The following is a 12,594-nucleotide window of genomic DNA, read 5'->3' as shown; positions in this document are numbered from 1 at the left end:
TTTAGAGCCTGGATTAGTGCTTCTGATGTGGTGGCCATTAGGGAAACCTGATTGCGAGAGGGACACAACTGGCAGTCAACATGCCTGGGTTTCAGTGTTCCAGACGAAATAGAGAGGGGGGTGGGGCATTTAATGAGGTGGAGGAGTTGCTTTGGTAATCAGGGAGAATGTCATGGTGGTACTCAGAGAGGACGTACTGGAGGGTACATCTACTGAAGCAATATGAGCTCAAAAAACAATTACTCTAATGGGATTATATTATAGGCCACGCTATAGCCAGCGGGAGATAGAGGATCTGATATGTAGACAGATTATGGAAGGATGCAAGATCCACAGAGCTGTTATAGTGGGTGACTTTAACTTCCCCAATATTGACTGGAACTTACTCTGGACAAGAGGATTAAATGGGATAGGATTTGTAGGCGCATCCAAGAAGGGTTCCTTAAACAATTTGTACATAGTTTGACTCGAAGAAGGACCATACTGGACCTTTTATTGGGAAACAAGCTTGGTCATGTGATGTAGTGGTGGAAGAAGAATTTATGGATAGTCCTCACAACTCCATAAGTATTATAGGTAAGCCTTTTTGCACCGGACATTTCCACCCTGGAATAAAAGTTCTGACTATCTACCCCATCTATGCTTCTCATAATTTTATTTACTCCTATCAAGTCTCCCCTCAACGTCTGACGTTCCAGGAAAAACAACCTATCCAACCTCTCCCTGCAGAAATCCTCTAATCCACGCAGCATTCTGGTAAACCTCATCTGCACCCTTCCCAAAGCTTCCACATCTTTCCTGTAATGGGGTGACCACAATTACATGCAATATTCCAAAAGTGACCCAACCAAAGTCCTATAGAGCTGCATCAGGAGTTCCAGACTCTTATATTCAATGCCCCTAGCATACCAAATGCCTTCTTTGTCAAACTATCTAACTTGTGTTGCCACCTTTAATGCCCTATGAACTTTGACTCCAAGATACCTCTGCACTTCAATGTTGTTAAAGATAAAGAACAACATTACAAGTATATTTCAATTATTCGGCTTTGTAGGGTTACACAAATGTGATTGCTTTGAGTAGGGAAGGGAAGGGGAGCAAGTCATTTATAGACACATGCAATAGTCAGTCAGTAAACATGCCTCTGTGGGGTTGAAGCCCTACAAGAATTGTTACCTTTGCACGATTTGCCTTCAATGGCTGGTTCATACCCTCGGTTACACGTACAGATATAGCCACCCTCGAGATTGGAACACTCTCCGTTGCTACAAACTGACATGCTGAGGCATTCATTGATGTCTAGGGAAAGGAAAATAGAAAACTGGGTGTTAAGGATATAAAAAACACCAGAAACAGGAATATTAATGATGCCCAACATTCACAATGATCCTTAACATTTACTCCCATCCAAACCCCATAATCCCTGTAAAGGAAGAAAAAATACTGCTGATGCTAGAAATCTCAGATGAAACAGAAAATGCTGGAAATTCTCTACCCAAATGCTAGAAATGTGGAATTCTCTGCCACAGAAGGCAGTGAAGGACAATTCACTGGATGTTTTCAAGAGAGGGTTAGAACTAGCTATTAGGGCTAACGGAATCAAGAGATATGGGGAAAACAGGAACAGGGTACTGATTTTGGATGATCAGCCATGATCATATTGAATGAAGGGATTTTCCTACGGTGCTGGCACAGAGGGCCGAATGGCCTACTCCTGCACCTATTTTCTATGTTTCTAAATACCTTACAATTCATGGAACATCTGTGGACAGTATCAGTTATGATGAAAGATCATCAAGCTGAGATGTTTAATCAAGTTAATTTTCCACAGATGCTGCATGGTTCAAGAGCTCATTGTTCATGGTTCAACGAGTATTTTTAGCATTCTGTATTTTTATCCAATATTGCTTCAACTTTCGCCTTCACAGGGCGAAGTCCGTTGGCATCTACTTTGAGTCCAAGGTAGACCAACTCTGACTGCATAAATGCACATTTACTTTGTCGCAGTTTGACATTGTGGCAGTTCAATCGTGTGAGAACTTGCTCGAGGATTGCCAGATGTTCTACCATGCCCTCTGTGAATATCACTAGGTCATCCTGGTTGCACACACAGTGCGGAATGCCTTGCAACATTTTGTCCATGACAGACTGGAAGATTTTCGGGGAGGATTTCACACCATAGGGCAGCTTTGTATATGAATACAAGCCCTTATGTGTATTGATAGTCAAGTACTGCTGACTTTCCTTGTCGACAGTGAGTTGGGCATAAGCGTGAGACAAATCCAGTTTAGTGAAGACTTTTGCTCCACTAAGTTCTGTGTACAGATCTTGCGAGGTAGGTAACGGATTTTGTTCATCGTCACGGCTTGGTTGATTGTGACTTTGTAGTCACCGCATAGTCCAACAGTTTTGTCAACCATGGGTATGGCCACAATTGGCGTTGCCCAGTTACTCTGGTCTGTCTTCACGAGTACTCTATTCTGCTTTAACCTGTCAAGTTCTTCCTCCACTTGTTGCTTTAGTGCATATAGTACAGGTCTTGGTCGACAATACACAGGTTTCACATCTTGCTTAAGTCGAATGGGTGCAGAGTACCTTGTTATTGTGTTTTTGTGTGTGCTCTTTATTAACCCGTTTATTTTAATCTAATACCTAATAGTTATGAGATTTACTAAATCTAGGTAACGGTCAATGAATCGGTTTATATTTAAAATACGGTTAATATCTATATGTTCACAAGGTTAATTCCCAGGATGGCGGGACTGTCATCTGCTGAGAGAATGGAGCGGCTGGGCTTGTATACTCTGGAATTTGGAAGGAAGAGAGGGGATCTTATTGAAACATATAAGATTATTAAGGGTTTGGACATGCTAGAGGCAGGAAACAGAATTCTTTGCATCAGAGGGTGGTGGAGGCCGGTTATCTGGATACTTTCAAGAGAGAGCTAGATAGGGCTCTTGAAGATAGCAGAGTCCAGGGATATGGGGAGAAGGCAGGAACGGAGTATTGCTTGTGGATGATCAGCCATGATCACATTGAATGACGGTGCTGGCCCGAATGGCCTACTCCTGCACCTATTGGCTATTGTCTAGAAGCTACCTCAACATCTTTAAAAATCGATTGAACTATTTTCCCTTCGATTGATGTCAAACTATTTGTTGAATGGTTTCCTATTTTTTCCTTCCTTCGCCAAACAACTATGTTAGATTTACTGCTCCACCAGGACCCATCCAGAATCAAGACATTTTGAAAGATCACAATCAGGTCATCCATCATTTCAGCACTTATGTCTTGAATAAATGTGTTTATATTTTTATTTTTTAAGGAATCTGAGGACAGAAGTTATTGGCCTTGAGAAGGTGGCGGTCAGCTGTCTTCTTGAACTGAAGCACTCTTTCCCAAGAAGCTAGTCATACAGTGCTGTAGGACAGGGAGATCCAAAATTCAGACTCAGCGATAATAAAATAGTAATATATTTCCAAGGCAGAATGGTGAATGAAAGAGGCAATGCCGTTCGTATGTAGCAACTGCCATTATAAATCTTGATGCTAGAGTTCACACAAGTTTAGGAGATAACCCATGTTGATCACTAAATGCTGAAGTTCTGTCCTCTGTTGTCCCATTAACTTTTTTGTTATATTTCACATAGAACACACAAATGTGCAGCCCAGGAATAGGCCCTTCAGCCCACAATGTCTGTGCTATACATGATGCCAAGATCAACTAATTTGATCTGCATGCACATGATCCACACTCCTCCACTCGTTGCATATCCATGTGCCTATTTAAAAATCTCTCAAACGCCACTATCATATATACAATATATATATGCATGTTCCAGGCATCATAACCCTCTCTATTAAAAATTTGTCCCACATATCTCCTTTCAACTTTACTCCTTTGACCTCTAATTTTTGATATTTCCACACTGGGAAAAAAGCTTGTGACCGTATATCCACGCATGCCTCTCATAATTTGATTTAGGCAGCTCTATAGGACTTTGGTTAGGCCGCAGTTGAGCATTGAGTGAAGTTCTGGTCACCCATTACAAGAAAGATATGGCGGCTTTGGAGAGGGTGCAGAGGAGATTTAGCAGAATGCTACCTGGATTAGTGTTTCAGTTTCAGGGAGAGTGGATAGACCTGGATTGTTTTCTCTGGAATATCAGAGGTTGAGGGGAGACTTGATAGAAGTATATAAAATTATGAGAAGCATAGATAGGTACAGTCAGAATCTTTTACCCAGGGTGGAAATGTCCAACACTAGAGGGCATAAGGTGAGAGCAGGAAGATTTAATGAAGATGTGCGGAGAAAATCTTTTTTTAACACAGAGAGTGGTGGGGGCCTGGAACACACTGCCTGGGGTGGTGGTGGAGGCAGGAATGATAGTGATGTTTAACTTTTAGATAGGCACTTAGAAGTGCAGGGAAGAGAGGGATATGGTCGGCACAAACATTGTGGGCCTATGGGCTCATTCCTGTGCTGCACTATTCTATGTTCTATGTACTTCCCTCAACTTCCAGTAAGAAAATAATTCAAGCCTGTCCAACGTCTCCTTAGAGCTAATACCTTCTAATTCAGGCAACATTCTGGTAAACCTTTTTCTGCACCCTCTCCAAAGCCTTCATGTACTTCCTGTAATGAGGAAACTAGAACTACACACAATACTTCAAATGTGTCCTAACCAAAGTATTTTATGGCTTCAATTTTCCTTAATATTAATGTCTATCTTGATCCTTTGTCCCCCTGCTATTTCTAATTACATCTGTATTACAAAAATTGAAACTATTAGTTTTGTTGTCTCAACTATTGCCTCACAGTGGATTAAAAATGCAGAGATCTGGATTGATCATCAGGAGACTTTGAATCCCTCCAAGATAGCTGGGGAATTTAAATACAGTTCTTTTTTTAACATTTGGAATGAAAGCCATTAAACCACCAGATTGTTGGAGAAAATTCCACACAGTTGACCAAAGTCCTTTTGGGAAGAAAATCTCACAAAATTTAGACTCCGTCAAAGTGCTTGTTGAAATAACTCAGAATGCCGCACAGTTCCAGGGCAATTATCGATGCTGATGCCCAAATTACTTAAGTACACAGATAATTATATCCCCTCCTGCCTCAGTCTTCAAGGGACACAAGTTTACATGTGACGATCTCTTTTTACAGTTGCCTTATAATCAGCTGTTTTATTTCTTGCTGGTTTACTTTCACAATCTACTTTCTCCGTTTCTGAAAGATTGTTCTCAATTTTCTCATAGTCCCCCAATTCTGGGTTTTATTTCGCGATGAGTAGGCAGCTCACCATTGTTGAATTTAAACAGAGAGTAAAGTGATTATCTATGTGGTAATTAAGCAAAATATTCTGAGGAAAATTAAAAGAACAATTAAAAGGAAAATAAATCCATGGAATGTTGTTTCTATAATAACGTGCTGTCATATTTATCAAGGAACATCTGTAGCATCCATCAGCCATACAACTTAACAGAAGACTGTCTGGATTAGTCTTAAATAGCATTCTTCCTTGCATGTGACTGCATGTTCTATTTGTAACAGGAAATTGAAAAGAGATACAGCTGATTCCCAATGAGGCCTGTGTGGTTTGCCAAGAAGGATTATGCGTGGAATGAGCTTTCAACAACCTGTCTATGAATGCCACTTTCTGCTATTTGTATCCCAAGCAACTGAATTATTCACCCTAAAACTGATTCTAAATGTAAACATTGCACCATGCTAATGAAAATAAACTTTCTTTCACTCAAAATTATTTCCAGAAATGTACAAAAGTGTGGAAAATACACGTACAAGCAGATCTCAAAATTGGATATTTTACAGCGAGTCCAACATGAGCCTGAAAGGTGGATTTTATACACAAATTGCTTATGCATTTCTCCCTCCTTCTGTTCATGTGTAAGGTAATACAGTATCTAAGCAAAGAGCAGAATACAGGGTAGAAATGTGTTCTTGGTTACTGACACTAAAGGCATAATATAGGACTCTACTTCTGATATTCTGTTCCAGTGGAACATTATATCCTCCACTGCTATTTTGGTTCTTGCACCCAAGGTCAAATTTCTACCTAATGGTCACTCTCTTATTCACTTCTGTAACCTTCATAAATACTGTTTTTCTCTTACTCTCATACTTTCCCACTCATACTTAACACTCCCTCCCACCCTCCGTTTCACTTTCTTCCTCTCTCCCACATTTCCTCTCAACCTCTCTCACCGTCTCACTATCTTTCTCCATCATCCTCTCTCATCGCCTTTTTGTCACTCAGCCCTTCCTTTCTCACTCTATTCTGATCTCCCTCAACCTCTTCCTCTCCCTCCTCTTTTTACTGCTCTCTACTCAGTAATTTCAGTATCTCACTTTATCCTCTTCCATTATGTGAGCAGTCAAAAGGGAAGGTGCGACATTTGAAAATGGGCCCGAGATCTGAGGGTAGCCTATGATGGCTGTGTGGGGATATGTGGTCTTTGGGGAAGCTTCACTGAGAAATGTTGCTCTTTTTTGACTAAGACGATATACTGAAAATGCACAGGTGCCTTAATTGCTTTCTTTTTTTAAATCATAGTTATTTTAAATTATTCTGCTTAATTTTAAATGCAGACTATTTAATACCTGAAATAACAGGCAGACGTCTAGTCAATAAAATGTGATATGTGATTTTAGAGTTGTGCGCATTAGAAGATGGAAAGGTGGCAAAGCACTCATATACAACTCAGAAGCAAAGGGAATGAATTCATCTTAAGGGCCACACTATTAGTGTGGACCCAGTGTATAATTGATCCACACTGGAGCAATTACAGTAAACACTTGCTATAACGGACCACGGGAGGGGGAATGTTATCCATTATCTGATATACTGAGTGAGGGGATTTAACCCATGACCAGGGAGGGAAGAAACACGACATTGGGGGATGGTTTAACAAGCAGGAATTGACATGCTGGAGAGCTGCAGGGCCCCTGGCCCCATAAGCAGTGCAATAGGAACAGGTCCGGTACTCACGCTGCCTTCATGCTGCTTGCTCTCTCTGCTCCCGCACCCGGAAGCTCCCACCACGTAACGCCAGCTCAATGTGTATCGGGGGGTGCAGCGGGAGGTGTATAACTGAAATCCGCTATACAGAGGTCCGTTTACTGTATTGCATTTCAGGGCAAGTGTTGATCGATTTAAATGATCACAGTGATCGAATGGTACCATATTCCATGGGACTACGATGACTGTGCAGTAAATGTTACCATCAAAGAAAGTGACGTAAAAAATTGTAGATCAATTGCCAAGATAAATATTGGCTTCTGACTGGTCCCAGCACTTAAAATAAAGCCAGAAGCAGCCAGGCCATAGATTCGCAGACCTGGGAACATCACATTAGGATGGGACATCCGTCTACCAATAATGCCGTTCACAGTCTGACAAACAGGTCTACACTAAAGCTCTGAGAAAGAGCTTGCTGCGTGAATAAATAAAACCTTGGCTATACACGAGAGACAGTTTTCCCCATATTTCAGTGCCCACCTGAGATGGTACTGCCCTTTACTACCGTTTCAAATTATTAACAAAATAATTGGTATTAAACACTGAAATTAGCAAATCAGCTCACTGCAGCTCACCTTGCTAATACATACACAGAAATACCTCCATCACTTTAGAAAACTAAGTTAAAAGTCTCAGACTTGATAGTACAAGGTTTTTGCAGAAAAGAATAGCAAAATCAATGAGTCATACAGCAAGGAAACAAGCCCTTCGGCCCAACTTGCCCAACCCGTCGAATATGTCCCATCTACACTAGTCCCACCTGCCTGCACTGGCCCATATTCCTCTAAACCTATCCTATCCATGTACCTGCCTCAACTACCTCCTCTTGCGGCACGTTCCATACACCTATCAAGCACCCTTTGTGTAAAAACGTTACCTCTCCAGTTCCTATAAAATCTTTCCCCCTCTCACCTTCAACCTATGGTTCTCAATTCCCCTACTCTGGGCAAGAGACTTACCCGATCTACTCCTCTCATGATTTTGTACACCTCCATAATATCACCCCTCATCCCCCAGCGTTCAAAGGAATAGAGTCCTAGCCTGCTCAACCTCTCCCGATTGCTCAGGATTTGAGATATAATAAAGATAAGCTCAAGCACCTCAGCTCAATGTCATTCTGGTATTTGCTTCCCCGATTTAACAAAAAGGTATTGCGAGTGTGATTCGTGAGAGATTATTTAATTTCCCTTCCATTCTAATTACCTCCTCTACGCTTTGGTAAGTTAACAACAGTTAGTCAGTAACATCTACAGATCAATGGGTATTTAAAGACATCCAGCAATTTGTCTTTCTATGTTTGCAATGTCTCCGCACCATTCCTTGCAGTCCATCATTAAGTATCACTATGGGCCCAGGAATTCCCAATATGTTCAAGGTCATCAAAGCAATGTGCGGTTATTTTCCAAAATCTACTTTTAAAAGCAGTTCTTGGAATATGAAGAACAGGTACAAAGAACCTAATGACGTACAGCTGCTATCTGCAGTATTCTGCTCACTATTTTCCTGAGACAGAATCTCTGTCTTAAACTAGGTTCCAGTCATTTGGTATTCCTTATAATAACAAACTAACTACTTGTAACATTAAACAAATGAACTTAATTAAACTTGTACTTTGATCCTTGAAACTTATACATTAAATTTGATATGTGCAGGAAGGAACTGCAGATGCTGGTTTAGGCCGAAGATAGACACAAAATGCTGGGGTGACTCAGCGAGACTGGCAGCATCTCTGGATAAAAGGAATGGGTGACATTTCGGGTCGAGACCCTTCTTCAGACTGAGCAGTCTGATTTAATTTGATTGAGTTGTTTGAAAAAGTAACCAAGAACCAAGGTTGTCGAAGGCAGGGCCATAGGCATAGTCTATATAGCCTTCCGCAAAGCCTTTGATAAGCTTCCGTATGGTAGGTTGCTCTGGAAGGTTAGATCATAGGGGATCCTGGGAGAGCTTGATACAGAATTGATTTTATGGTAGGAAACAAAGGATGGTGGTGAATTGGAGGCCTGTGACTAGTGTGTGCCACAGGGTTCAGTGCTGGGCACATTGTTGTTTGGCATCTATATCAACGATTTGGATGAGAACATACGATTAGTAAATTTGCAGATGGCACTAAAATAGGTGGCATCATTGACATTGACAATGGCAGCATGAATTACAGCAGGATCTTGATCAGCTGGGCAAGTGGACCGAGGATTGGCTAATGGAGTTTAACTCAGATAGTACAGGGTGTTACATTAGGGGAGTCAATCCAGGAACCAGGGCAGGATCTTCATGGTGAATGGTCAGGCCCTTTGGACTGCTGTGGAACATAGTGATCTTGAAGTTCCCTAAAAGTGGCATCACACGTAGATAGAGCGGTGGAGAAGGCTTTTGTCACGCTGGCCTTCATGAGTCAGGGAACTGAATATAAAAGTTGGGATGCTCTGTGATAGTTGTACAAGATGCTGGTGAGGCCGCATCTGGAGTATTTTGTTCAGTTCTGGTCACCCTGTTACACGAAGTATGTAATTAAGCTGGAAAGAGTGCAGGGAAGATTTACAAGGATGTGGCAAGGACTCAAGGGCTTGAGCTATTGGGAGAGGTCATGCAGGCTAGAACTTTATTCCTTGGAGCACAGGATTTGAAGGATAATCTTATAGATCGGTATAAAATCATGAGACGAATCGATAGGTGATTGTATATGGCCTTTTTCTCAAGGTTTGAGAATCAAGAACTAGAGGGCATAGGTTTAAGGTAAGAGGGTGTATATGGAATGAGCTGACCGAAGAATAGTTGAGGCAAGTACAATACAACATTGTACACGTACGTGGATAGCAGAGGTTTGGAGGGATATGGACCAAATGTGTGCAAATGAGACTAGGCATCTTGATTGGCATGGACTAGTTGGACAGAAATACTGGATGCTATGCTGTCTCCCTCCCTGGCTCTAAGAGCACATATGGAATCAGTAAAAATCAGCGTCATGATAGCGTGATATATATTAAGAGATGGAAAACAGACAGCGCTGTTCTACCAGAAATCTGGTATGAATCCTTGTTGAACTCATGCTGTGTGCTGCTGCGCAAGGAACCGGGCACAAATTACTGCCCTCTGCTGGCTCTTCCACCAAACCCAATCTCTGCGCAGGTTAGTGTGGAGGGGCTGCCTGTGAGGGCTGGTGGTGGTGCTGACTGGAGAGGGGTAGTGCAGACACGCTCATGGTGTTGTTAGGCTACCTGGATCATTTGGACACCTTATCACTTCTTGCTGGCTATGTTGGAAGCCAGCAGAAAGCTGCCAAGCACAGTGCCTGCTACCATAGCAAAACTTCTGGGCTGTGGAAAGCAGCGAAAGAGAGTGAGAGAGAGGGACAGCAGCTTCCAACACGTCCAGCAGGAGGTTGTGCGCAAGATGCAAGATCCAGGCAGTCTGTCAGCACAAGGTGCAGCCGTTACTATTCCCAGGGCTCATATCTTTGTGCTGAGTATAGAGGTGTATAAAATCACGAGATGAATAGATTGGGTAGACGCGCAGTGCCTTGCCCAGAGTAGGGGAATCAATAACCTGAGGATATAGGTTTAAGGTAAGGGAGAAAAGATTTAATAGGAATCTGAGGGGTATTTTTTTCACCCAAAGGGTGGTGGGAATGTGGAACGAGCTACCAGAGGAGGTAGTTGAGACAAGGACTATTGCAACGTTTAAGAAACAATCAGACAGGTACATGGATAGGATAGGTTTAGAGGGATATGGGCCAAACGCAGGTAGGTGGGATTAGTGTGGATGGGACATGTTGGCCAGTGTGGGCATGCTGGGCCGAAGTGTTTGGTGTTTCTCTGTCCATCTAACCTGTATTTATGACATTTGGATAAAACTGATGAAATGTTATAAATTAATTTTGAACATGCCGTTTCAGAAACTGCTTGCTGCATTATCAATATTTTACATTCTTTCTGCTGTACCTTATTTTCATTCTAACTTGAATACAGATCAAATAAATCATTTGAACCATTCCCTTGTCAGGTTAATGTTTGTGTCTCTAATAAGCTTTACTTTTTATTTGATGTGTTCTTTACTTTTATGTTTTTATAAATCATCTTTAGTTTTATTTGATTCTACAAGCCAACATTTTAGCTCATCTTTGCTAAGTCAATGGAAGTAAATGGACTGGGGTGAATAAAAATTGTAACACATATTGCCAGAGATGGAAGGAGATATTTCTTCTATTCTATATATTTCCTTTTTCAGATAACACGCAAGAGATGGTGTAATTTATAAGATCATACATTGCAGGGCTATGCAATATACTTAAGAGGATATGCTTCATGGAATAGGTATTCTGTATCAAGATTTGTAATCCTATCCCCCACTAATGCAAGATTGTTGAAGCCAAAGTTACATTTTAACCACTAGTTACAATAGATAATATTGGAAGAAATGAAGATCTTTCATACATAATGTTTCAAGTGAAAAAAAGCACACTCTGTATACAGAACAACCAGTGTATAGTCAGATGACACTACGTACCTATGCACTGGCCATTTCTGCCTGTGTATCCTTCTGGGCAAGATACACACTCATAAGAGCCAGGACTGTTATTGCATCTTCCAGACAGACATGTATTGGAATCCTGGCATTCATCAATGTCTGTAAATTTAAATAAATCACACAGCAAATTCAATTTGAACATGCTTCAACTTTAATTTTACTATTCTAATAGCAGAAAAGAGTAACATTTTAAAGTAACAATGTCCTATTTCCTTGATTGTTAGATCAGCTCAAATGTTTCAAATTTTAAACACTTCAAAAGACGATTATTACAGCAGACCGTGAAGAGGAGGTCCCTGTTTGTCACTTGTCACTGACTAAACCCACGTGCACGGTAGAAAGTTATACATTCATTAGCTGCTCTCCACTGATGTTCATGAAAACAATAACTTATATTGTTCGACCAAAGTGCATCATCTGCTCATTGTGATATCGCTGTTTGTGAAAACTTAATGGGTGCACTTTGGCTTCTACATTTTCTACATTCCAACTGTGTTTATATTTCTTTGTTGCCTCTGTCTCCCTTTCAAACTTGCTGAGTTTGTGCAAGGTGTAAGACTTTCCAATACTTACAGCCTTTTATCTAAGGTAGTTCCATGCAGCAGCGTCAACATTCACTCTGTGCAAATGTTGCCTCAAACCCGAGACAAAGTAGATCAATGCACAGGGGCAACTGGTAACCAATGAAAATCCATTGGAGAATCTCATGACAAATCTGCCCAGAGTGTGGTGAGAGTCACAGGAGGTAAGGGTTAGTAGCTCACACTATGATCAGTGCTGAGACCAAGCAGGAAACCATTAAACTGGAATCTGCTTCCATAAATGTGGTGCTTCAAGAAAGTTCTCAATCATCTTCATTGAATGTACTACATGGTCTTTACTTCCAAGATCCAGCTCCACTTGGACAATGAAAGCACAAACCATGTGCAGCCACCAGTACAAGTGCATGTTTGTACAATGAATTTCCATCTCATACAACTGCTTACTTAATGGAGAAATGAATTCTGGTGGGGAAGGAAACAGGTGGC

General features: G+C 41.2%; 1 protein-coding gene across 7 annotated transcripts in view; it reads right to left on the bottom strand.

Moving 5' to 3' along the window:
* The window catches only part of ltbp1 (latent transforming growth factor beta binding protein 1), a 285,919-nt gene that overhangs the window by 106,179 nt on the left and 167,146 nt on the right, over positions 1 to 12,594 (bottom strand). For all 7 annotated transcript variants that reach the window (XM_033025818.1, XM_033025817.1, XM_033025819.1 and 4 more), the window contains 2 exons: positions 11,546 to 11,665; positions 1,177 to 1,299 (listed from right to left, as the gene is read on the bottom strand). In XM_033025818.1, coding sequence (XP_032881709.1) covers positions 1,177 to 1,299; positions 11,546 to 11,665 — 243 coding nt within the window. The remainder of the gene's footprint in view (positions 1 to 1,176; positions 1,300 to 11,545; positions 11,666 to 12,594) is intronic.

This window comes from Amblyraja radiata, chromosome 8, assembly GCF_010909765.2.
Source record: "Amblyraja radiata isolate CabotCenter1 chromosome 8, sAmbRad1.1.pri, whole genome shotgun sequence".
In the NCBI taxonomy this organism is placed as follows: Eukaryota; Metazoa; Chordata; class Chondrichthyes; order Rajiformes; family Rajidae; genus Amblyraja; species Amblyraja radiata.
This window is presented reverse-complemented; position numbering and strand designations above follow the sequence as displayed.